General features: G+C 40.6%; 1 protein-coding gene across 3 annotated transcripts in view; it reads left to right on the plus strand.

Moving 5' to 3' along the window:
* Positions 1–26,615, plus strand: part of RAI14 (retinoic acid induced 14) — a 140,117-nt gene that overhangs the window by 86,142 nt on the left and 27,360 nt on the right. For all 3 annotated transcript variants that reach the window (XM_063086595.1, XM_063086593.1, XM_063086594.1), the window contains exons 3-4: positions 677–807; positions 22,715–22,803. In XM_063086595.1, coding sequence (XP_062942665.1) covers positions 677–807; positions 22,715–22,803 — 220 coding nt within the window. The remainder of the gene's footprint in view (positions 1–676; positions 808–22,714; positions 22,804–26,615) is intronic.

Consider the following 26,615-nt stretch of genomic DNA (forward strand, 5'->3'; position numbering starts at 1 on the left):
CTAGTTTTTGCACACATGAACACTTTACTGTTACTGTGGTTTGCAGGATGATTCGTTGGGGTTGGGGTGGACGGTCGTTAAGGCTTCGCTCAAAGCTGTTTGACCTTTAATAGCTTGCTCAGAAAGAAGTTTTGTTTCTGGTGATCCTTTGTTGAATTGGTAGCCTGGACAACTACTTAAATTCAGTATACAGCTCAAAAATCAGGGCCCAGTAAGCAGGCCATGAAGACTAGCCATAAAAGCAGTGAAGAATTGTGTGTATATAAACACTCGGGAAACCTTGGCCAGATTGGGTCGGTAACACAGTGGCCTGAGTGAGCTGCGGACTAGGTCAAAGGCCAACATTCTGAGGAGCCAGCTGTCCAGTTTAGCTAGAAATTAGCTAATGTGTAAACCGGCCTCAAGGTCTTTTTAAATTGCTTTATCTTCCCAGCCTTAGTTAAAAGAAATAACTTTATCTCGGAGTTTGGTGACTGGCCGGTATTTCGTTGAGCTGTGGATGTTTTCTTTTGGGAAACCGGCTTTCTTGGGTGTCTCCATGGTGAAGGGGAAGGTATTTTTCACGTTGCTCATTGGGGACAGGTTTTGGTTTGAGCTGGGAGGACCGAGGTCCTGCCGATCAGCGTGGCCGTGGCGTTGTTGTTCACTAGCTCTGTTTCTTCTCTTCGCTCCACAGACCAATGAGTGGAACAAGCACGATGACCGGCTGCTGCAGGCCGTGGAGAATGGGGATGCGGAGAAGGTGGCCTCGCTGCTGGGCAAGAAGGGGGCCAGCGCCACCAAGCACGACAGCGAGGGCAAGACCGCGTAAGCTGAAAGCGTTGGTTTCCAGATGTGCTGGTTCTGGGTGACAGGGTGTTCTCTGGAATTCTTAGCATCCATAGGGGAATTTCGCAAGTGCCTTTATGGGGAGTTTGTGAAATTACTGCAGCTCCCCCTCCCACTCCCATGTTAAAATATGTGAGAGGATACTTTAATTTGGTTTCTTTCTCTTCATGTTTCGAATTACACATTGAGCTTTACCATGAATGGCTGTGTTTGTTTCCAGGTATAACCAAAAATTTCACCAGAGAATAAATAAATAGCACCAAGATTGCAACCAACTGGTAGTTGGACGAATTCTATCTTAGACAAGAAACAGCTTAAAAGAGAAAAAATTTCTTTCTATTACCCTCAAACCTTACTATTTATATTATTTGTTTTAAAATTCCCTTTCCTTAGCATAGATCAGGAATCACAGGAGTACTGTGTATGTTGCTTTATGATTTGCTGTATGTGGTACTCTTGCCTGCCATAATTAAAACTATATATTTGATAAAGTGTGTGTAGGTATGTATGTGTGCATGTATTATTATCCATCCTTACCTTATAGTATTATAGAGGGATCACTGACTTTGGAGCCATATAGACTCCTCATATAGATCCTGTCACTTATGAGTTGTGTAATTTTTGAACCTCAGTTTCCTCACGTAAAATGGAGATGATTTTATTTAACTGCTAGAGTAGTTATGAGTATAAAACAAGATACTGATGTAGGCTGGGTGCCCTAGGAAGCAGGCTCTGAGATAAGGATTTGAATGCAGGAAGTTTCTATAGCCAATGATCCCAGGAAGCGTAGGACTGGAAGGAAGCATATGTAGGGTGTGTTATGGACAGGTTAGTGCTCTGGGCAACTGGGACTCTTTCCCATTGAAGACCCCTGGGAATCTGTTTAGAATTAGAGTAGAGGTTGGTAAACTATGGCCCACTGTCTGTTTTGTAAATAAAGTTTTATTGGAACACAGCCACGCTCATTTATTTAAGCACTGTTCGTGGCTGCTCCTACATTACCAAAGCAGAGGTGAGCAGTTTACAACAGAGACCATATGGCTCACAAAGCCTAAACTATTTACAATCTGGCCCTTTACAGAAAAAAAATTTGCTTACCCTAGAATCAGAGTATGCCTTGGAGTCATCCAACCGAAGGAGTAAGGAAACTGGGGTATCTGTCCCTGATCAGTCCCTGAAAGGTTGAGTGCTGTTTCCTGGGGCCACTATGCTCATGGCCAGAAAAAGTCCAAGAGGCTATGGTGGGGTGGGGGGGCTCCCCCGGCTATGGGTACTGCGTATAAAGAGCTAGCACATACCCAGCAGGCACTTGATAAGGTGGGTCCTTTCCCTTCTCATCCGAGCTTAGTGGTTCTCCATCCTTCCAGCTTTTGCATTAGAATCACCCACAGTGCTTTTAGAAAATATTGATGCCGTTACCACCCCAGATGTTCTGAATCACTTGGTCTGGGGAGAGTCCCAGCAATCACTATTTTTTGTCCTGAGATTTTCAGTAGCACACACTGCTTTGGACTACTTTTTGTACCCTCTACAAGTATAGCCTTGGTACCTACTCCTCCCAGTTCAGTTTCACAGGTGTCTGTAAAAGATGAGCAGCTTAGCCACACTTGTGATCACCTTAACAAATTTGTACCTTTTGTTCATAAGGTATTTACTTTGTGTAGAACAGATAGCCAGGCTATTATTTTCTATTCTCTCTCTTTTTTTATTATGGCAAAATACAAATAACTTGAAATTGACCATTTTAACCATTTTAAATTATGCAATTCAGTGGCATTAAGTACATTCATAATGTTGTGCAGCCATCACCACTCTCTAGTGCCAATACTTTTTCACCGTCCCCAAAGAAAACCCTGTACCCATTAAGCAGTCACTTCCCAACCTCTTCTCTTCCTTCTGCTGGCAACCACTAATCTTACTTTCCATGTCTATGGATTTGACTATTCTGAATATTGCATATGAATAATAGAGTATGTGGCCTTTTGTCTTTGTCTTTGTCTTTTTTTCACTTAGCATAATGTTTTCAAGGTTCATCCATGTTTTAGCATGTATCAGTACTTCGTTCTGTTCTCTTTTAATGGTAGAAATGCACACTTAGTTATATAAAAATCACCACCTCCATTTTGCAGGTGCTAAAAGTAAGGCCCACATAATACGGCTCTCCCTGAATTAACTCTAGAACTAGTTCTAACACCTCCGCCTTCGTACTTACAAGTCCACTGTTTTTTCCCTCCATGACACATATGTAGAAAGTTAGAGGAACTAACGAAAAAGGAAGAGAGGAGGTAATTTTTTTTCTGTTGTAGGATTTTCCATAAGTAATTATTTGTCAATATTTAATTTTTCTGCTTGGAATATTCCTTCAGATGATTAAAGATATTAACTGATACCTATAAGAATTTAATTTTTAAAGGCACCATGGAATTAAAATGTATATGATTTCCTATTTTCATTCAAATCAAATTGTCTGAGTGTTCAGAAGGAGGTGGGGCTGGGGGATGAAAGCGTCTTTCTTATGCCTTCGGTGTCACGTAATGACACAAGGTCAAGGATCCTGCTGTAAACTGAGCTCCCCTGCCAGTGTTGTTCCTGGGCTTCAACCTTCTCACCTTCGGAGGTCTGCACTTCTGTATTTGGGGTTTGGTCTAGTCTCTGTGCTCCTCCCGAGTGTGCTACCAACAGACCAGGTTTGGCCTGCCCTCTTGCATTCAACAAATGACCTGAAAGTCCAAAAGTTGGTGCAACGATTGGAAGGTTTATTCAGATTACCGTTACTCAACTAAATGTCTAACCAAGCAAACAAAGAGAAAAGAGGAGCAGGGGGGTCCCGTTTTTCCTAGTCCCAATCGGTGGTGCTAACCCATTCCACTGACAGTCATTGATAAAAGCAGTTTTCCCCACTGTCGTCAGCCTAAAGAAGAAAAGTATTGACTAGATTTAAATCAGAGAAACAAAGCATAGCCAGGAGCCCTCCAGGGTGCACCTATACAGAACAGGAGAGGGCTCGGAAAATCTGAAAAAGGTAAAGAGAATAAAGCATTGCCTTGTCAGAATTTAGACCAGGGACTGCAGGAGAGATCTACCAGCAGCAGAGACATGGGAGCAAAATAGTCCCAGTGGCCACTTGCCTCTTGCAGCTAGAGTCTTCTCTGGTGCCGGTAGCTTTCCAATTTTTGCCAGTGATTAAATTAGGCCCTGGGATTCCAAGGTCATAGAAATGAACAATGTACCCAGCAGTAAAGCCAGCAACGCTTTATTAAAAGAGGAGATAGGGCCGAGCCCGTGGCGCACTTGGTAGAGTGCTGCGCAGGGAGCGCGGCGACGCTCTCGCCGCGGGTTCGGATCCTATATAGGACTGACCAGTGCACTCACTGGCTGAGTGCCGGTCACGAAAAAACGACAAAAAAAAAAAAAAAAAAAGAGGAGATAGACTTATGCATAACGGGGGTAGCTCCCCGAGAAGAGCTGTTCAGGGTCTTTTATAGGGAAAGGAGTTAAGGGGTGCAGGCCAGTGTCACTGGAGGTGGTTCATTCTGTTCTTTCTGGTTGCGTCATGGGCACATGCTCAGTAGGTCCAAGACGGCAGTGGTGTTCATCATTGTCACCCCAGGAGAGTCATTGTAGCAGTCACCTTGACGCTTTGTGCACAGCTGGGAATTCCTAAAGGGATCTTAAGGTTAATCTGTAACTTTTAAATTATGGTAAACAAGCCTTGGGGAGGGGTTTTGCAACTCAGTAAATATCTGTTTCCTCTCTTATCTCAGTCTGTTTTGTCAGGGCAGCCCATGGGGTCATCATTTGCCCTGGGGGTCTCATGACTGAGGAGTGGAAATGTAACAAAGTGTCCTCTGCAGGGAAAATGGAGTCAGTTTGGTTCACAGGCCCAGTCTTACTCTGTTTCAAGTGTATCTATGTCTCTCTCATACCTGAAGACTTTTCCTAAGCTGTGGAGACTTTTCTGTGGTTCCTTTTCTTTCCACGTGCATTTGGTGTGGTAGTACGTGAGGTGAAAACTTTCTAGGAACAGCTCTGAATCTATGACAGACCAATTCTGGACTCAAGTCCCCTCTGCCAGAGCTCTTGGCTGGACCAGCCCCATGGAACCTGCAGGGACAGCATTTGTTTGTGGACCTGTAAGAGATGTTTTGCATTTCTCTCTAAAGGGTAAGGGCAGACAGATCACACTTTTAAATTACTTAAATTATAGTACTTAGCAACTTCTGCATGCTTCCTATCGTTTACCCTTTGATTCATACAGCTCCTTATCAAAATTAGGCTGAAGGCTTATTTTCAAGAAAGTGTTTTTGATAACAAACTTTAGAATTTTGCTTGGGTATCTACAGTCGCCTGTCAGTATAAAGTCCGGATTTGGGCTTTTAAGGTCAATGACAGGCCCTGCGCTTATCTGAGTGTTCTCTCCCATGTGCCTCTGGAGATGGGCTGTCTGCTCGCCCTCTGCTCGCGGGAGAACGTCAGTGTATTTGCCTAGTTTCTATGTCCAGCTCACAATGCCTTCCTCCTCGGTTTTCTCAGTCCTTTTTTGATTTTTTTCTCTTGAAATACAGTAGTCCCCCTTTATCTAGGGGGAATACATCCCAAGACCCCCAGTGGATGCCTGAAACTGCAGATAGTATCCAACCCTATATACGCTGTTTTCTCTTGTACATACATACCTATGATAGAGTTTAATTTATAAATTAGGCACAGTAAGAGGTTAACAATAGCTAAGAATAAAATAGAACAATTATAATAATATACTGTTCGCAATTTCATGCATAGAAGATTTGTTCTTACTGTAGATCTTAGTAACCTCAGCATATGAATTTTTTTTCTTCATTAAGTCAAGAACTTTCACCTTTTCACTTAAAGGAAGCATTTTATGGCTTCCCTTTGGCATATTTGAATCGCCAGCACCACTACTCTTGTGCATTGGGGCAATTATTAAGGGTTACTTATTAATTACTTATTTATAACATTATTAAGGGTTACATTATAAGGATTACTTGAACACAAGCACTGCGATACTATCAATCTGATAATACAGGCAGCCACTAATTGACTACTACGAATGGGCAGCGCATGCAGGTGGGGAGGCTGGACAAAGGGATGATTCACATCCCAGGCGGGATGGAGCAGGATGGTACAAGATTTCATCACACTGCTTAGAATGCCACACAATCTAAAACTTCTGAATCGTTTCTTTCTGGAATTTTCCATTTAATATTTTCAGACCATGATGACTACTGGGTAACTGCAACCATCGATAAGGGGGCACTACTGTTCTAGAATCTTGATTTAGAACTTGATGTATTCTATTGTATTAAAAGAACAGGAACAACAACAGAAATGTCTCCATTTAAGAAAACCCTTTGTGTTCGAATCCTAAGCAACACAATAACCTCCCTGAGGAAACGGATCATATAATTTTTCTTGTTGTGTTGGTCTTTCCAGGCACAAAGGAGGCATTCAGTTGGTATGGTTCTTATGGAGAAAACACTCTTTTTATTGATAATATCTCATCGGTAAATTACTTGGGGGTGAATTAACCTGGGATTCAGGGGGAAAAAAACTATTCTGGTGAATGCCACAACCTGGCACTGCTCTCCCAGCTTCCGGGACAATTTAACTAGAGAAATACTCAGCCTTTACTACTTAGAGAACCAGACAGCCCAGAAAGTTCCAAGAACGTGGCAGCAAAGGCAGTCATCTCTGCAGACATTCTCTAGAAGCCTCCAAACACCAACGTCCATAGCCAGATGGGTGGTTTGGTCATTTCTTAGACTTTTCAGTTTCTTCCTGGAATATTTCCTTTCAAGGAAAGATAAGAAACTGTGTCAGAAATTGTTCTCCATCTAAGACTGATCAAAGAGGGGTTAAGAAAAGTAAAAGCAACTGAATGACTGGAATTCATTTAGGAAAGAAGGGTGGTGGCTTGTTTCGCAAGAGAACAAAATAGAGCCAGGCGGAGTTATAGCTCCAGGCTATGTTTATGGAGTCAGGCTTGGCTTTCCTCTGCCCCATCTGTTCTCTTTCCAGGGTGGAGGTGAGGAAGTGGGAGGATGTCAATGCCCCGAAACCTCTTACCCTGGAAGAGTCTAATTGTTTCAGGATGGTTTCCCTACATTTGGATGTGCATTTAATTAAGGTTATGTGTGTTTGTCTTAGGAACAAGCAGACTAAATAAAATCACTGCTGAGACTGTAGTATTTGAAAAAATACCACCCGGGGAATGTGTGTATAGACCTAAAAAAAATACATACATATATATGTGTGTGTGTATATATATGTATACATACATAGCATTTCATGTAGCCCACATTTCAGATACCTGATCTTTTTGTCTTTGAAAACAAGAACTTGTGAAAGCATTTTTAGATGACCCTGAAGCTTAAATATAAAGTGCGGAAGGTAGTCCTTGAACTCTGCCAATCTGGCTGGTGGCTGATTGTACTTTCTCTCTTCCTGTTTTCTTAGAATAGGGATGGATAAGATGTTTTATATCAGCAGTTTAATCTTGGACATCAAGTCATACCACCTACTTAGCTTTCTCCAGATCTTCTCACATATGGCTGCCAAATTAATTTATCTAAAACCACTACACACTATATGTGCAATTGCAGTCTCTTTCCTTCTCTACATCTTTCCTAAGACCTGTTAATATTTGTCAGAGTGATAAATTGAAGAGTATAATTGTTGTATGCACTCTGCTTTGGGCCACATAGATTTTTGAAGGCAATATAACCTTTGTTCATGCCTTGCAAATATACCCAAATATTTGTGTTTTATTTATCTGCTAGCTGGGAGGTACTCCCTGAGTCTGAAATATTCTAAACTCTGTTGTGAGCGGGTATAAAAAAAAAGGAGAAAATACGGTCCTTGCCCGAAAGATGCATAGCATTCAGCTGGGAAGATCAAGCCAATAAAAATACCGGAGAATAATTAAATGCTAGTCTGTAAAATACTGATCATAGGGATTCAGGACAGGAGAGCTGGTGAGACACTGGAGCAGCTGAGAAGTACTTCCTGCCCGGGGTGTGATGGGGCGTGAGCCTTGAATGGGTTGGTAGGATTTGCGCAGGTACAGGAGAAGAGGACAGAGCAGGTGCAGGTAACAGTATAGACAGAAGTTACTCTAAATTGAAAAGAAAAACAATGACACCTTGGCCATTGTTTAGCTCCCTTCTTTAAAAGCTTATAGTAGCACCTCAAGTTCAGGGCCGCACTGGACATAAACTAGATCATTGGTTCTGAACTCGATTCCCATTAAATCACCTGGACAGCTTTGAAAAATGCTGGGTTCTCCCTTCAGATACTCTGATTTAATTGGTGTGGCGTGCAGTCTGGATATGGAGTTTTCCAAAGCACCCTAGGTCCAAACTGAGACCCACTGAGCAGACACTCCACAGTGAGACCCCATGTTTCCTATCCCAAAGCTTCCCAACAGGTGCTACATCTTGATAGGTTACAGGTGGGCTGAGGAAAGCCCTTACAGTCCTAGTGAATTTTTTCCTAGCACATACACAGATACAAGGATACTTCAAAAACTTCTTGGAAAAATAGAACTAAAAGATAATACCAATTGTTCTACCAACTCATTGAAGTACCCTCATATATGCACATATATACATACATGTACATAATGCTTGTGCACAAAATTAAATGAAAGGTAAATTTTGGCTTAAGGTTAATTCTGCTAAAGTAACATAATTCCTAAGGTTTAATAAGGGAAACAGTGTTGGATGTTAAAGCTTAACATTTCTTGTTGCAGAGTTGTGCTTCAGAAGGAAGACTTATAACCACAGGAGTGGTGAAAATTAATGAGAATAGATTTGGAAATTAGGAACTACTTTGATTAAAATAGTAGTAGGGCAACAGGATTTTTCATTTCAAAGCTGTTTTCAAAGTTGGATGAAGTGAAAGGATTGAGAAGAAAGGATTTCAGACTCCCAAATTGAGTCGAAGCACTCTAGCTTTGCCTCTCCCTGCAGTCCTCTGGCCATGCCCTCTATGGGCTGGATCCATGCCGAATGCACAGGTCAGGAGAGCCTGGGAAATATAGTTCGCTGTGATAGAGAGCAGAGCAGGGGTGGATGGGAGAGCCCACAGGCAGTGAGGGACCTGCCCCCAGTCATGCTGGAGCAGGAGGTTTTCACGTTGAGCAGCAACCAGACAGTTCAAAGGTTGAGGCAAATAGGATCCCTCGCAGGGGGTGCCTGTCCTTTAGAAGCACTCCTGCCTTCTCACCTCAGTTCCTGCCCTCCGGAATGCCACCACCACCACCACTCATCCCGCTGATGGGTGTGTGTCCTTCAAGGCCCAGTTTGCCTTCTCTTTCATGAAGCTTTTTCTAATTTCTAAAGTGGGTGAGCTCTCTCTTGCCACTGCCTCCTAGGATTTGATGAGTCTTGGTTACCTTCGTACAATACTTAACCCTGTTAAACTATGAGGGTTAGAGCCTGATCTTTCGTAATTAATAAGAAGAGCGTTGTTTCTTATTAATTATGTTAATGCCAGGTGCCCCAGTTCTGAGTGAGGGCCTTTCACCTGTGTCTTCCATTCAGGGAATAGTTCAGTCTTTCACCCATTGTAAAGACCCTGTCAATTTCCCTCAAGCATTTCTCATATGAATTTACCCCATAAGTTTATAAAGAGGAAAGTGTGCATAAGAAGGTTTCTGGAATTAGTAAAAGTCACCCATTCTAAGCTCTAGCTACTAGAGTTTGAGGCTTTATCAGTGAATACAACATACAACTCATTTGCCTTAATAGAGATTTCATACTGCCCAAGTACTATTTCCAGACCACATTTACGAAATCAAACAATCCTAAGGAAAAAGAACTAAATATCATTGGGGTTTCTTAGTTCATACATATGTGGTCTTTATCTCAGTATTTCCTCCCTGCTGTCCCCAGAAGATCCTGTCCCTAGAAGTAGTACTGCTAATTGTATTAATTAATTAGCACATCAAGGGGCACTATTTTCATAGCCTTTATTATTTTATGTCAATCATCACTTATTATGACTATTTAGCAGGGGAAGGCAACAAATGTTTCCATTTTTCAAACTTCCTGCTGCGTCAGTTCCTAATAGAAGCAGTGACCAGAGTTGCTGTCACAGCTGCTTTTGAAATCGCTGGAAGCTGGGCAGCAACAGCACTTCTCTGCCAAGGGATTTCTCTCTGGGCCAATTAGAGTTAATCCCTGGTACAGCAGAATTGAGTTTTTCAAGGCCGTTATAACTAGAAGCTATTAGACAGTACTGCCTTCCTTACTCTCGGATTATAATCTGAAATGGGGATCCAGACCTTTTAATACCATTGTTAGGATTGTTCCACTGAATTATTTGGTCTGGTCTAAACCTCATTTGAGCTCAGTGACCTAGAATTTAGATGTTGCAGCAAGTAAGTACAATAAAACACTTGGTAGGCTTGGTTGGAATAATAAACTGTTAGAGTGAAAAAAGCTTCAGGGATCATATAGACTAGATGGATAAACTGAGGCCAGTGAATCTGAATGACTGTATTGTCCCTTAGCTTGGGGATGATAGAGTTGAGACCCAAATCAAGGACTACTGACGTTTAGTTCATACTTTTTCCTACTCTTCCAATGGTCCTAAAAATCAAATGTGCATCCGAATTACCTGGGGGGCTTGCTGGGCTCCACCCCTGCAGTCTGGGCAGGATCCTGAAAAATATGCATTTCTAACAAGTTCTCAGGTGATGCTGATACTGCTGGTCCTGGCACCATGCTTCCAGAACCATTGGAAATGTTGCTAGAAAGCAAATTGAGCTTATCATAACGTAACACAAAGGACACAGTTTCTTTCTTAAGAGCATACATTACAACTTGAGAAAAATTTATGGTTAGGTCAGTTTATGGGTGTGCTTTGACTTGAGGAAACTCAAAAACACCAGACTAAAAAAGCAAATTCAAAACTAAAGATTTTCAACTACGCCCTCCCCCCCACACAAAAAAATCACTTCTGTGTACTAGGAAAATTGTAAAAAGCAAGGCAAATACTCTGCCCTCATAGAGCACACAGTCTAATGGGGCAGGTGGATAATAAACAAATACCTGTTTGATGTAATGCCAGGAACACTGAAGAAAATGAAGAGGATAGGGGCCACTTTGAATAAGCCTGGGGAGGGAAGGCCTCTCTGAACAGATTTCTGAATGGAGTGAGCGACTTAGCCCTGCACTTGCTGTAAGAACAGCTCTCCTGGCGGAGGGAACAGCAAGGCCAAGGCCCTGAGGTGAGAAGGTGCCTGATGTGCCTAAGACACAGCAAGGAGCGGTGCAGCTGGAGCCCAGTGAATGGGGAATTAAATCCTAACTCTAAATACTTAATTTGCCTGATTTAATATGACTTAATATTATTATTTTTTTATCTTCAGAAAAATGTCTTATAAAATGAGCACAATAAAAATATAAGCAGTTTTAGGTGGTCAGGATGTGAGGCTCCTGTTGTGGAACTGAAATGCTCTCAAGGGTTTATGAGAAAGCTGTTTTGCCTCATGAACTATTTCCATGACTTTTACCAACCATAGTGTCTCTTTTGTCGAAAATAAAGGATTTTTGAAAAGGAAAGAAAGGAGATGTGGGCATATTGAGAAACTGCACTTGGAGTCAGGGTAGTGAGTTCAAGTCCTGTTCTTTTACATATTTCCTTGTGTCTTTGAGGCTCAGTGTCTTCATCTATGAAATGAGCATGTCGAACTAGTCATCCTTCTAGAACCTTTAACACTCTGGGATTCTGGGTCGTGGCTAGTGCTGGTAGGGGTTGGTGTTTGGTCACTTCTTTGTGTGAGTGTTTGTGGCTTACTTGATTTGGAAAATGAAAATTGGTTGCAGAGGCAATGGAAGAGATTGAAGACCTGATCATGGTGACAGCTCTCTTGGTATCGGGAGTCTGGTGGTGAAGGAGGCAAGAAAAAGTTTGGTTTGTGTGCAGTTTTCAGTCTAAAGCCTAAAAACTCGAAGTCTTCGGAAAGTAGTCTTGGTTTGTATTTCCTCCCAATATATATTTCAGCTGGCAATCAGAAGCCACAAGAATTGTGTTTGTTATTACTCTGAAAGATAGAAGGAACTTTCCAGGCCATAACTCTTGGGCTTTTTTGTATAGTAACAGTTTACGTCCCTTTCGGGTTAAGATCCTTGAGAACTATCCCAGCCTTGTCCCAAGGTATTTATTTTGGGAAGGTTTGCACGACTTGCTGAATGGTTTTGCAGGAAATGAAAACTTCGTTGCAGGCTCTGTTTGCTTCAGTGCTTGGATTATATTTCCATCTATTTAAGAGCACTGGCAACCCTAATCTGCCCCTGTGAGAAGCCTGTGTTTGCTTTTTGCCAAATACTTCCAATTTTAAATTTATTTTTTAAAGAGCAGCACAACCAGTAAGTTATACAGCGTTTCACAGATTGCAGTGTGATGTAACAAACAGTGCCATTTCTCAGCTAGTGGTGAAGTGTCAGCTCTAAAGGCATGATGCCTAGGTTAGAATCCAGGCTCTGCTACTTGTTAGTTCTGGGACTTCAGGCAAGTTAGTGAACGTCTCTGTGCCTCAGTTTTCTCATCTGTAAAATGGGGGCAATGATAGTTGATTCCAACCTCCCATAGGCTGGTTGTGAACATGTAATAAACTAAAACTTAAGATGCTCATGGTGCACAGGTTTCAGCAGGTTAGCTGCTGTTATTATTGATGTTATTTAATTGCTGTAAACACGATTTAGAAGCAAGGCGACTGAAGTTAAGTACCTCAGCCATGATCACGTAGCAATAAGGCAGCCAACCAGCATTGGTATCCAGGCCTCCAGTCCCTTGCCACGCCACCCACTGGTCCTCTGCTGCTTCTGCCATCCTGCATTCAGGCTGCCACCCAGCTGCTATCTGAAGCCACTAGGGACATCAGGGAGTTGAGTTTCTCTTCAGGGGGAAAAAACGAGACATGGAGAGAGAGAGACAGAGACAGAGACAGAGAGAATGCTACAGAACTCTTAAGCACAAGAAACCTAGGGAAATTTTCAAGTGACAAAAGCAGGGACATTGCATACATCAATAAGCAGCAAAGGGATCACGGTAGTTTTATGTAAATCTTTGGCTACTTATTTGTGCCTTGTAGTTACGTCTCTGCTGAAGGACCCCAGCTGAGTTTTATAAGCAAATATGAACATTCTCTATTATAATGAAAAATAAAGCAGTGTAGATTCTTTTTCATGGAACATATTCACAAAATTGTTTTTCTTTTATTTTGTATGTGTGTGGTTGGCCCAGACGGGGATCCAAACCCATGACCTTCGGCTTAGAAGGCTGCACGCTAACCAGCTGAGCTAAGTGGCCAGTCTGGGATTATGTTTTCAAAAGAACTTTGAAACAATGGGTGCTTTGGCAAAAGTTATGATTTGAGGTTTTGAATTTGTCCTCCATTTAGAGCAGTGCTTCTCAAAATTTAATGTGCACATAAAATCAACTGGAGATCTTATAAATGCAGCTTTTGATTCGGAAGGTTTGGTGTGGGGCCCAAGAGCCTGTATTTTTAACAAGCTCCCAGTGCATGGACCATGCTTTGAGTAATCAAGACTTAGGCTGTTGAATTGCTGACACATCAGCTACACCAGAATCTGCATCATAGCGATCCTTCTATCCCTGGGCAGTGACAGTTCCCTGTCACTGGGTGAGAGTACAGGAACATATAAAAGGGTTTCAGATTTTCCTGCCTCCAGTGGATTCTGACCTATCTCAATGAAGAGATAAGGAAATAAGCAAACAAAATCTCTTGTAAAATATATTGCTGTACAGACTTTTGAATGACATTTCTTATCTTTAAAAGGAAAGACCACATTTTTTTATTAATGAAATTTTATTTTATTTAACTGACAAATAAAAATTGTATATATTTATTGTGTACATGCTGTTTTGTACCACACTTTTTAATTAGAAGTAAAAGCTTATGTAGAGACAAAGCTGAAGGATGTTCCTAATTTGCATTCACTCTTTTATATTCCTTTAAAGGGAAATTTCATCTGATAATGAACTGAAATAATTACCTCAAATGGCTCATTAAGAAAGACTTAAATGTTTCTCCTCTGGACATTTTAGGTTGTAATTAAAATTCTCATCTCAAATTAAAATTTGCTGGACAATAACAAGTCTTGGCTAGGATTTGGGGAAATCAGAACCCTCATAAGTTGTTGATAGAGATGTAAAATGGTGCAGCAGCTTCAGAAAACAGTTTAGCAGTTCTTAAGAAAGTTAAACATAGTTACTAAATGACTTAGCAATTCCATCCCTAGGTAATGCCTACTAGAGTCTACACAAACACTTGAACATGATATGTTTTAGCAGTAATAATAACCAAAAGTAGAAACAAAGCAAATGTCCATCAACTGATGAATGGATAAAGAAAATGTGGTATATCTATGCAATGGAATATTATGAAGGAAGGAATGAAGTACTAATACATACTATGACATGGGTGAAACTTGAAAACATGCTACATGAAAGAAAGCAGACACCAATGACCACATATTATATGATTCTGATGTTGGAGGTTGGGTCCAGGGTCCCGATAGAGGGCCTCAACCCACCCAATCCTCTTACCAGGTTCTTGACTCCACCACAGGAATGAATTCAAGGGCAGAGGCACAGTAGAAAGTGAGAACAGGTTTAATATAATGAATAAGAGAGACATATTTCACAGAGAGAGCCTGGTCTAGCTCCAGAGACTGAGCAGGGCCCACACCAAGTTTAACACAAAAGTAAGAAATACATACTTAAAGTTCAGCACAGAGTGCAGGCTGGCTCAAGAGAATGAGCAGCTGCTTCCTGAAAGTAAGTTTGATACAAAAAGATAGAAATACACACTCCATAGGTAGAGTGAAGGCTGGCTCCAGGAGAGTGAGCAACAACCCACCTTCTGCTGGGATTTGGCTTTTATAGTTTTGCCATCTAATGACTATTCAGTTAACGAGGTTCCTTGTTATGTAACATAGTCTTGCACATGCTCTGAAGCATGTTCATTGGTCAAATTCTATCACATGCACCAGGCATATTCAAGAATGTTCTGTGCTCTCTAGCACCTCTACTGGAAGGTCATTCAGCTACCAGGATTATATAACCCCTCTCTCTTGAGCATGCCCAGCCACTGGATTTGCATAAGCCAACCTCTTGTGGTCTCATTTTCCCCAGTATTGGTGCTGAAAATAGGTCTAACTGGCAACAGTAACTTTCTTTTACTGGATAACCCAGAAGAGGTGCCTGAGACTTTGGGGAGTGTCTTGAAACGCAGAACTATGTCCTTAAACCTAAGCCCAGGGAAACTGAGCACCTTCTATATCAATTCCACCATTAGGAAATGTCCAGAATAAGCTAATCCATAGAGACAGTAGATTAGTGACTGCCAGGGACACAGAAATAAGACTGACTGCTAATGGGTGTAGGATTTTTTTTTTTTTTTGGATGATGAAAATGTTCTGGAATTAGATAGTGAGGTTGATTACACAACTTTATGAATATATTAAAAGCAACTGAATTGTACATTTTAAAATGGTGAATTTTATGGCATATAAATTATATATCAATAAAAAGATTAAAATCTGCCATTTTTTTCTTTAGTCTTCATTTAATTTGGTTTAATAGAATTATATTTCAGCATTATACATTTGCTTCTAATTGTTTATCACAGAGTTCTCAACCTGGGCACTACTAACATTTTGGACTGGATAGATAATTCTTTGTTGTGGGGACTGTCGTGAGCACTGTAGGATGTTTAGCAGCACCTCTGGCCTCTGCACATTAGATGTCAGGAGAATCCCTCTCCTCCCCACCTGCTCCCCTGGTCAGTAGTCAAAAATGTCTCCAGACATTACCAAATGTCCCAGTTGGAGGGCAAAATTGCTCCCAGTTAAGACCACTGGTTTATATTTAGTCTTCCTACTAGAAACCAAGCTCCATAAAGGCAAGGACTTTATTTTTCATTCACCACATGTTTCTCAATGCTTAGAACAGTGGCTGACACATAGATACTCTAGTATCATAGTGTCATATGTGAATAAATATATTTAGCTATAGTAGTAGCAGTACTTATAAAAATATCCAACTGTAGAAATGTCAAAACTATCCCATACTTGAGTTAGTTCCAGTGTTCTAGAATTAACATTGTCATTGTCAAGAATACTATCATGTTTAAAGGGTGGGGGGTGGGTTGGGTAGGTTTCAGTCAACCTACTGCTTTGGTTTGCCCCTCCCGCCACCCCATCCCAATCTCCAAACTCTCTTAGAGGTATGGTCTTATAGCCAACTATCCAGGACACTGGCCATTAGAGGACACCAACCATGCTCTTAATTTGTCAGTTTTGTGGGGAATATTTGCTCCTTAAGCCTGTGGTAACCCACAGATGCGTGCTTGCCATCCAGACACGGGGTGGCCCCAGCCCATCCATTCCCTGGACTGCCACTGCTGATGATGCCTACATTTATCAGTCACCGCATAAGAAAGGAAATCTACTCACTGTTGTCTACAAATCCAGGTTCTGACACTGACTAGTTGTATTTTTCCACCCAACAAAACTCAACTTTCCACTTGAGTATCTTATTAAAAGTTGGTTCTGCTTTTGGTTCACATTCAGAGGCTAAATGTTAGTGGCTTGCTGCTGCCAAACCCTGCTTGACTGGGGATTATTACTTCCAGAACATTAGCTGCTCAAGTGTGAGTGAGCTTTAGACAAGGCTAGTCTTGGATGTTTTTTGTAGTCTGAGACAGTCCGCAACTTTGCTTCCACGTTACCATTCAGTGGAAGTGTGAGTAACTTTTACCCTTTATCCCTTTCTCTTTTTCTCTTAGTTTTTTAAGCAGTAGTGGTCTTATTTAACTTACGTTAGCCTGTCCTTTCTGAACATTGAGACAATTCCTTTTATTAAGCAACATGTCACAGACTCTATGCCTTGCCTTGTGTTGGTAAGCCTCCAATAATTGGTGGCATTTCTGAGTGTACTACATGCTTCACGTTTTGCTAATTGCTTTAACACGTAATTTATTCCTCACAGCCCATTTTACAGATGTGGAAACCAAGATACAGAGAACTGTTGCCCTAGATCACACACTAAGAAGTGGCAAAGCACAGATTCAAACCCAGTTAGTCTGAGCCCTTAAAGGTTACATGTATTGCCTTCCTAATTCGCCCCTTGTTGTTACACTTTCTCATCTGATGACATGTTTTTGTCCCTCCTCTAAGTTTAATAAAGCTATAGTGTGGAAAGCTTTATTTAATTTTTAACATCATGGGTATTAGGAATAAGGACCAGGTTTCCTGAAGTTAAAACTTTAAGATGACTGGATATCCAAATTAAATACACAAAAGAAGTAACAATGCAATTCTCCCACCTTGCCCTTCTGTTCAGTGGTATTTACTCCACTCCTGATCAATAGCTTCCTCTAGGCATAGGGGCGGAGGAATAGGAGAGAAAGAAGGCAGGGCTCCTATCTCCAGCAGCTTTCTCTCTGAGGGGAATCGACAAAATGACCCAGCTCTTCTTGTTGGTAGTTGGCCATTCAAGGGTAACATACCTGGAATGAACACGTAAGCGCTACCATAGTATAAAGGAGATGGGTTGCTTGGAGGTTACTGACAAAGTCATTTCACGGTCTGATTTGTGCCTGTTTCTTCTGCGTGTGCACACCTTTCATAAAAACAAGACAAAGCTAACTGGGTTTTCAACTGATTTAGTGAACTTTCAGGTTATAGACACTGTATTCCATGTTAAGTAGTAAAATGATTTTCTGACTAAAATTCTATGGCAATAATATACAAGTATTATTAGATAAAAGGTGGGATATTGTGTGGGTGGGAAAAACTCACACAGAGAACTGACTTCTGAGTTCTGTGACCAAATGCGTGGGGATTTCTCCCCCACTGGCAAGCAAGCCAGCAATTCTCAGCGGACACCAGCCAGGTATCCTCTAATTCAATTCTAACACTGAGTATCTGGAGACAGCATCAGATCGCACAGGTTGAGGGCTCAATCCGCAAGACTGCCCCCCACTTCAGATGCCAGTCACAAGCCCAGGCCTCTGGAACATCTGACCAACCAGCTACAAATCAGGGTTTCCACAACTCCCTCCTTGGGTTTGATAGTTTACTTTAGCAGCTCATAGAACTCAGGGATACTCATACTTATGTTTACTGGTTTATTATAAAGGATATTAAAAGGATAGAGGTGAAGAGATACATAGGGTGAGATATGGGGGAAGGGACACAGAGCTTCCATGCTCTCTCCAGAAGTGCCACTCTCCAGGAACCTGCTCAGCTAGCCAGAAGCTCCCCGAACACAGTGCTCCTGGGTTTTTATGGAGGCTTCTGGTGATCAGCTTGACCTTTAGCCCCTCTCTCCTACCAGGAGGTTAGGGAGTGGGACTGGAAGTCCTGCCTTGGTCTTTTCTGTCAGCAGCCTCCATCCTAAAGCTACCCATAGGTTGTCAGCCATCATTAGCATACAAAAAGACTCTCATCACTTTGGAGATTCTAAGGATTTTAGGAGTTGTATTTCAGGAGACAGGAAGAAGACAAAATATGTATTTTCACAATGTCACAGATATTTTAAGGAGTTAATCAGAGTCATCAAAAATATCAAAAGAACTATGTCTTGATAGTTATTCTTTATTTTGTGTTTTCTTTTTCTAAATCTAGCCTATAGATTTTCAATAGTAAAATATATTATAGAGTAGTGTATATACAACATATATAGTATAGAAGATGTTGGCAAATCCTTTTTCTTACTTCTAATTCATTACTGAAGAATACTTCTTATTCCACAGGATATGTCCATAGAAGTTATAGTTTCCCAGTTTTAGACCACAGTTCTAGCTTGTACTTAATGAGTAATTTATCTGTGATTCTGATAAAGTAACTCCATTGGAGTCTGCATGAAGCAGAAGGGATAAAACTTCAGCACGATAGAAGAGTCCAGGAGCTGGTACAATTTTCTATTTCCTGAAGACTCCTGATTATGTTTTACAAATTACAGGAACAGCTGGGTTGGTAAGATGTATGTAAGTTTGGTTTGCTTATTTATTTTTTGAGTTTGTTTTTGTTGTAGTAATTGTTTATGCATCACGTGTGTGTACGCCCATGTGTGTTGTGGATGGGGTGTTGGTTATTCTTTTAAAGCCAAATCTGCAGGATAAAATCTGAGTTTTAGCATTTTTTTTATTGCATAATAAGGATTCTAGACTGCGCACTGGCTCTCATTTAAGTTAGTTGTTTTTCTTATCCTTAGAGAGGTATATTCTTGAACCCTTTAAGCTGATCTCTAAGACCATATCCAAAAGCTTTGTTGAAGTCACTTATCATATTCCATATAATTAGAGTTACATGGCATATTCTCCCATCAGAGCATTTTAGCTAAAATGCCCCAATATCTTTTTTTTAATGTTTAAGTTATTTTAATTTTATTTTTTCCAAATAAATAAGCAAACTAATTATATGTGGCAATCAAAACAGTTTTGTGGGGTTTTTTGTTTGTTTTTTTTTTAAAGCCTGAATTTGCCCTTACAAATATTTAATCAAATAATACCCACTGGAATCTAGCATTTATCCTTTGGATGATCACACACAAAATACCTGACCCTGGTGTCATGCAGGGCACAAGCAGGAAACAGGTAGCACCCTCAAATGGGATAATCGATGACAGTTTAAGAAAGGAACTATTTACACATGTGTGGCTAAGTTAAGGGACACCAGCAAGGTTGGGAATGCAGCCTTGGACTAGCAACTGTGGGAATCTATTTCTACCCTCAACCTGAACGGGCAAGGAGGGAGAACAGTTACCAAAACCCAGAGAGAGCTGCAGCCATAACTTTGGGAGACCAGCCACAGAGCTGTGGCTTTCATAGAGGAAGGCAGCTACTGTCAATGGGGGCCTGGCAGGGAGGGAGTGGGGCAGGGAAGGGTAATGCCCTGAACTCTTTCCTCTTATCCTACTCACTGTCTTTTATAAGTGCTTCCCATTGTACAAACCCAACCAGAGCCAAAGGTCAAGGCAGCCCATTGAGTACAGTCCATTGGATGACTGTCTCCTGGTCCATGTACTCAGGGGACAAAGGCAGAGGTCACATTTGGAGGGACAAAGAGAAGACACAGCATTAGTGACTATCCCCCCAAGAATAGACTCATCTACTGTGTTTCCTGGCTTCTTTGCTCCCATTTCCCAGAAATGCATACTCAGTGAGAGGAACGATGATACACAGTGGAGCTCCTTGTCTTTCTGGAAAAATGAATCAGAAACTTCTGGCTAAAATGATCAACTTTTCTTTTCCTGCTTTTTATACTTCTCCCATGCCCGTGTGTTTTAGCAAGTAGAGCAGCAGCTTTTTTGTGATGTCAGCACACAACAAACACCTGGAAATTAGAGTCTTCTTGGAGATACACCTTGAAATAATGACATGTTTAACTGAATCACATGAACTACGAATGTTCTTACTAGCTAGAAATATGATGATATTAGATGTGTGCATTGTCAAATCACAAGCATGAATATCCGTCCTTATACAAGCATACTTCAAAAAGTTGATGGAAATATTCGTACTATCTTTTAATTCTATTTTTCATGAATTTTTTTGAAGTACTCTCGAATAATGAGCTGTTTCTGATTATTTATATTTGTATTTATATTTGTACTTTGTTCATTTATCTGTAAGATCAGTAAGTGCTGAAGCTTTAGGTAAAATATATGAGAAAATTAGGACTTGAGAAAAGACTGTCATTGTGTTTTCTCAGCAGGACACAAGTATTTTAAAGGGAATAGCTGAAAAGTTCTCAGAATAGAGGAAAAAGTCACTTCCTTATCTAAACTCTAATGGGACAGGCAGGACAAAACAAAATCACACATACACACACAGTTTATTAAAGTATATGCAGTGAAACCTTGCTTAACTGGATCCCTCAATAAAATGTTTTTAAGCCATCAAAGATGTCAATTTAGGTTGATAACAGAGGTTTCCTTTTAAAAATTAATGTCTAAGAAAATTTCTATTGTGGGATTGGAAAATGAGTCCAACTTCCTAACACTTCACTTCTGCCTTGTAATGATCATTGACCTTTCAAATAATGATCCTGAGACCTGAAATCAATTCCCCGATCATCCGTAATATATCCCAAATTAATCATAGAACGTCATGTTTGTCAGACTACATCTACCAGTGTACAGTAGTGGCCCACAGTAGTGCTTCACTGTCAAACATGTCTGCAATTTTAACCACTCTTAAATATGCAACTCAGAGGTAATCCGAGAAGCCCTGGAGTAGAAAAAATATAAATTTTTATAAAATAAAAATACCCCAATAATGCCGAAAAACAGAGGTATTATAGTAGTGCCTTTTAGGGAGGTTCTTTTGGTTAAGCTGTATTTAATCAGGAATTTCATTTAAACATTCCCAAATCATTCCATGTAATCAAGGTTTTACTGTAATGTGAAATCACCTATAAGGTGAATTTTGACTGTAAAGAAACATTACATGTAGATTGCTGCACAAATACAGAAATAGTTGGTGTGATCAGAGCCAGGTAGGCTAAAATAATAGAGTATTAGAGCTGGAGGAAACTTTAGAAATCAGTTGACTCAGTCCTCACACTTTACATGGGAGGACATGTAAGCACAGAAGTTGAACTGAATTCCCCCAAATATGCAGATAATTGACTGGTTTGCAGCCAGAACTGAAATATTCCCATTTGTTGATCTGCCCCCTTCACTCAGTTATTAAGAGCAGAAATCTGGAGTCAGACCAATTTGGGTTCGAAGATTAGCTCTTTGATTTGTCAGCTGGGTATGACCCTGGGGTCCAGTGACAGATCCTAGCCTGTGAGAAAATCTAGGCATTAATTCAGAGATACAGACACTGAAGTGCTACATGAGAATACCTGAGGACAGCTCCCTAAAACAGATCTGAGGATGGAAGAGAACGGGAAGGCTCATTAGCCCTCCCTCTACAGGAAGGAGACGGAGAGGAGGAAAGACCTCCATGCTGGAGTCCTTCCCGACATCTGTGGCCACCTCAGTCTCTGGGCCAGACTGCCCAGTGGAAAAGTGCTTTGCTTCTTCCTGCCTGCAGATGTGCCTTTGACTCTGAGACCTGCAGGGATGATGTTATCATTTCCTGTAATGGCTAGCTTAAAGATGCGGAGCATGGTTTGTACTCCTAAGTGTCACTGAGTTCTGGAACCTAATTGTGGGCTTTCTCTAACGCTGTTTGAACCTGGGGGTAGACACCTGCCATCTAATGGTGATATAAGACTCACCTTACAAGGCTGTTATGGGAATGGGAAGAGATAACGGATAAAAGTGTACAGTAAGATGCTCGACACACATCAGACACTTAACAAATGTTGCATGCAACTGTTGTTATTCTGCTACAACACAATGGCTCATTTGGCATTGATATTGTCCGAAACCTTGACCACTGCTTGACATAGGCAGGTTTCTCTTTATAGTGTATATTATTTAAAAATGATGGTTTTGGTGGGAGCACTAAACAACAGAAAAATGTTGATAAAGATTTATTATTTAGGAATTGAATCTAGTTGGGACTCTCTGACTGTTGTTTCATAAAGAGAAAGATATGTGCTTGAATCTTACTTTTTTTTAAGCCTGATCTTTGGGTTGGAAGACCTAAGATCAATCACTTAGTAAGAGATGTCAATGAGCCAATTATCTGACTATGCTGAGCCTCTATTTCCTCTTCTTTAAAATGAGGTTGATGATAATATAATACCTGCTCAGTGGGTGGTTGTGGACCTCAAGTGATAGAAAGTGTACACGAAGAGGCAAAAAAACTTTTTTGGAGATGAAGTGTAAAGAATGGAAATCTTAAGGAGATTGTGTCTACCTCTCTTTCCAGTTTTCATCTTGCTGCTGCAAAAGGACATGTGGAATGCCTCAGGGTCATGGTCACACATGGTGTGGATGTGACAGCCCAAGATACTACCGGTATGTGCTTTTTAACCTCTTAGGTCAACAGGCCAGCACCAGAGTAGGTATCACAAATGTGATCTGTATTCATTGTGGAAAATTTAGAGCCTACAGATATGCCAAAAGAAGAAAATAGAATCACCTCCCATGACTAGGTCCTGACATGGTTTCATCATTTGTCTGTGCCTTTGTAAGTGTGTTTTCAATTTAGATATGGTTAGTCAACTAGAGACTTATGCTTCTTGTCCCTCACTTTTTATATTATTTTCTGTGATGATGTGTATGGACCAAGCAGTATTCCCTAATTTTTGTTTGTATGAATTGTAGTGTGAGGTGATAAATGGAGTGAGTTCTTTAGGAGCTCACTTGAGCAGCTAGCTGAGATGTGCTCTGTGGACAGAGGCCTGATCTCGATCTGGATCTGCCCTTGATTCTCACTCCTACTGTACTTCATGCATGCGAGTCACCTGGGGACTGGAAGGAAGGTGAAGGAAGAGAATAAACAGTACACCCCCACCCCCACCCCCACCCCCACCCCACACGTATATATACGTAGGCTCTACCCTCTGAGATTCAGATTCCATTGTCCAGTGGTTGCCAGTCAACTGGTATTTTTTTAAAGTTCCCCAGGCAATTCTAATGTGAAACTAGTGTTGACAAATGATGACGGGGCAAATGAAAGAAGAGGTGGTGTAGTATTATCTTTTATAAACACTGTCTATGGGAAGAAGTTCTCGGGGTCTCAAGCCTGGGGTTCTGCCCCTGCTGGCCACACCAAAGGACCAAAGCTACTACTGATGGCTTTTCATTTCTCTGTTGTACTTGAAAATCTTTGGTTTCTAATAGGTTTTTGTTTGGTTTTGCTAAAACATGGAATCAGCCTAATTCTTGTGTTTATCTGGGCTTTTCTTAGTGATCCCTTTCCCAGCCCTGCAAAAACATTGGCCTCCTCGGAGGCGTCATCTTGTTGGGGGTCAGTCAGGTATTGCAAGAATGATATTATTGCTCATAATATCATTGGAAAACTTGTGTTTCAGAATTGTTTTCAAAGTCTATGGCTCTTTTTTCCCCCAGATATTCTCAGTGGTCAGGAATCTTTATCCTTTGAGATTTTATTTTATTTATTTATTTTTTTAGGATAAGCCAGTTGAAGTCAAGTCAGGTAAATGATGTGTCAAACTGGTAAAACCGCTTTTGTTTAAAAATTGGGAGTGATTGAAGTAACAGAATGATTTTCCTGAGCAGTTCCACAAAGAAGTCCAAAAATATTTTCAGAAATGGCAATACCGGTAGAAGAGTGAATGGTTTTCTTAAGTGAAATACCAATTTATGTTGCACTAATTACAGTCATCTTTAATGTCAAGACCCAGTTATTCTGTTTGTTTTTAAAGTTCATTGTCATTACTTTTAAAGTCATACCACATATACATAGAACAATATGATTGGCTAAAATACCCCTAATGAGACGCACACTCTCTCAGGTAGAAGGGGTTTCCTCTCAAAGAAAATCATAATCTAAAAGAATTAGCTTAGAGTAAACAAACTGGAGATATTATATAGTTTTGTTTTATTGCATTTGATGTTAAGAAATAGACTAGATAGGAGTCTAGTTATTTCTGTCATAACCAAACATCTTTCCTCATCTCTTTTTATTATAGGGAAAAATACATTTCTCTAATATATACTCTTGTAGAAAACTTAGGAAATGCAGAAAACTGTAAAAAAGAAGATAATGAGTGCTCTTATTTTTATCAGATAGAAGAAAAATTTTGTTACTATTTTTCTATAATATATTTTTCCCTGGCACATTTTTACATAGTTTAATTCACATTATATGTTAAATTCTACATCTTGCTTTTTAACATAATATTCCACCAATATTATTTTCAATGAAAAACTCTTAAGAAGCATAGTTTTTAGTGACCACAGGACACCACGCGGGTAGAGTTTGTGTTCCCTGCCAGAGCCCTAACTCGGCTTCTGAGAGCCTGGCGCTGTGCTGGGCAGGGAGACCTGGACCCCCCCACACAGTGCCCACTTCTTGCAGACTGAGATGACACAGGTCTCCAAGAAGCAGCACTGGACGGGGCACTGAGGACCCATCCTGGATGCTTCTCAGTGCTGGTCAGTGGGATCCGATTGAAAAGGGTGGACTCCAAGTCCTTTGTGGCCCCAGGACATTGTCCAAACATTCCATGCGTTGAAAGTGTCTCAGAGCTGCCAGTCACTTCCCTTTCACCTAAGATTTTTAGCAATGAGGTCAGCATTTTAGTCCTTGGGCTTCATTGTTTTACTTTGGTCTGAATGAGGCACCAACTTCTTTTGAAAGCTTGCAAAGAGAATACAGGAACAAAAGAAGGAAAAACTGCATGGAAAAAAACACATAGGAATGTCTGTTGTGTTATCTAGAAAAACCCTTCTCAAATTTTTTTCTGTCACAACCAACAAGATAAATTGTGATGGCTTTTACTGCCCAGGCCCATGTCTTTCCTGTTGGCTGTAATGCCTACCCCTGCCTCTCCCTCTCAAGAAATCATATCTGAATACAAGGGAAAGATGAGGACATTAGTCACTGTGCCTTAGTGATCATCATTAGTCCAAAACATTTTGTGTGGTTAGAGGATGAATTAAATGGCTCAGTTTTTGCAGGTGTTGTCTTTTCAGTACACGTGCCTTAAGCATTGCCACATTATTACTGAGATGCAGCCACCTTCAGTCCCAAGACCACGTGAGAACTGGTGCAAAGATCTGTTCTCATACATCAAACTGCCTTTTAGAATTTTTTTAAAACTTCCTTACAAAATATATTACACTGACACTTTTTATTCTTTTTATCCACAGAGTCTGCAGAATGGTCAAATTGGTATGATTTTCTACTTTTAAAACTGTTGACTGGTTTAAGCTATAGAAATGAAGGGATTTTAGCATCTACTTTTTTTTAAAGCTATCTTCCACATGAAATGCTTAGAAGTCTGAGAATTTTAATGGATGCTTTACAAGCAGTCTTAAAAGCAAATAGCACAGCATTGGCAATCATATCATTTTAGGTAGCCTTGAAGGCATAAGTGGGAGTAAGGTTGGTGTGGGCATCTTAGCCATGCCAGTGTTTGGCTACTAAACTATTGTCATTATTGCTGTTTCAGCCAGATCACCTTTATCCCTTTACATATTGGGCTTTTAAAAAAAGAAGATTTGATAATTACTAGGCTAAATGCTCTCATTTCACAAATCAGAAAAAGAAAATCCAAAGACTTGCAGAAGACTATGACTTATGGTTTTGTTTTTGGGGGTTTTCCCCTATTCCTTAATTGCCTGTTTGTCAAACAGCAACACAGGCACATAGTGACCGGATGCGAAAGTCAGCTCCTAAGCTCATGGGGACCATCTCTGAACTAGGCCCATGTTATTCGTCTGGCACTTTTCATTGCTTTTTTGATATCATTCTTTCCTGATGTAGGAAGTAGTAATTCTATTTGTTTCTTTAGAAGACACTTCTCCTGGACAAACAGTTAAATTGTCTCCTAGGCTTTTTCTTTAGATGCCTGCATTTAGCACCCTGGAGTATGAGACAGAATTAAATAGAGGCATTACCAAAAGATTGAAGAAAAATAGTCTTCTGTTTATTATCAATACTTCTCTGAAGCACTTGCTTTCAGACTCCCTTTATTAACAGGCATATCCATTTGACACTATGTGACAGAGTTCCAAAATAAGAGTGGCTTAAACAAGGTAGAATTTTCTCTCTCAGTTAAAAAGTCCCAAACTGGTGTGGCAGCTCTGCTCCACACCATGGGGACCCAGACTCCTTCCCCTATTGCTCTACCACCCTG

The sequence above is a fragment of the Cynocephalus volans genome, chromosome 2 (assembly GCF_027409185.1).
Source record: "Cynocephalus volans isolate mCynVol1 chromosome 2, mCynVol1.pri, whole genome shotgun sequence".
Classification (NCBI taxonomy): Eukaryota; Metazoa; Chordata; class Mammalia; order Dermoptera; family Cynocephalidae; genus Cynocephalus; species Cynocephalus volans.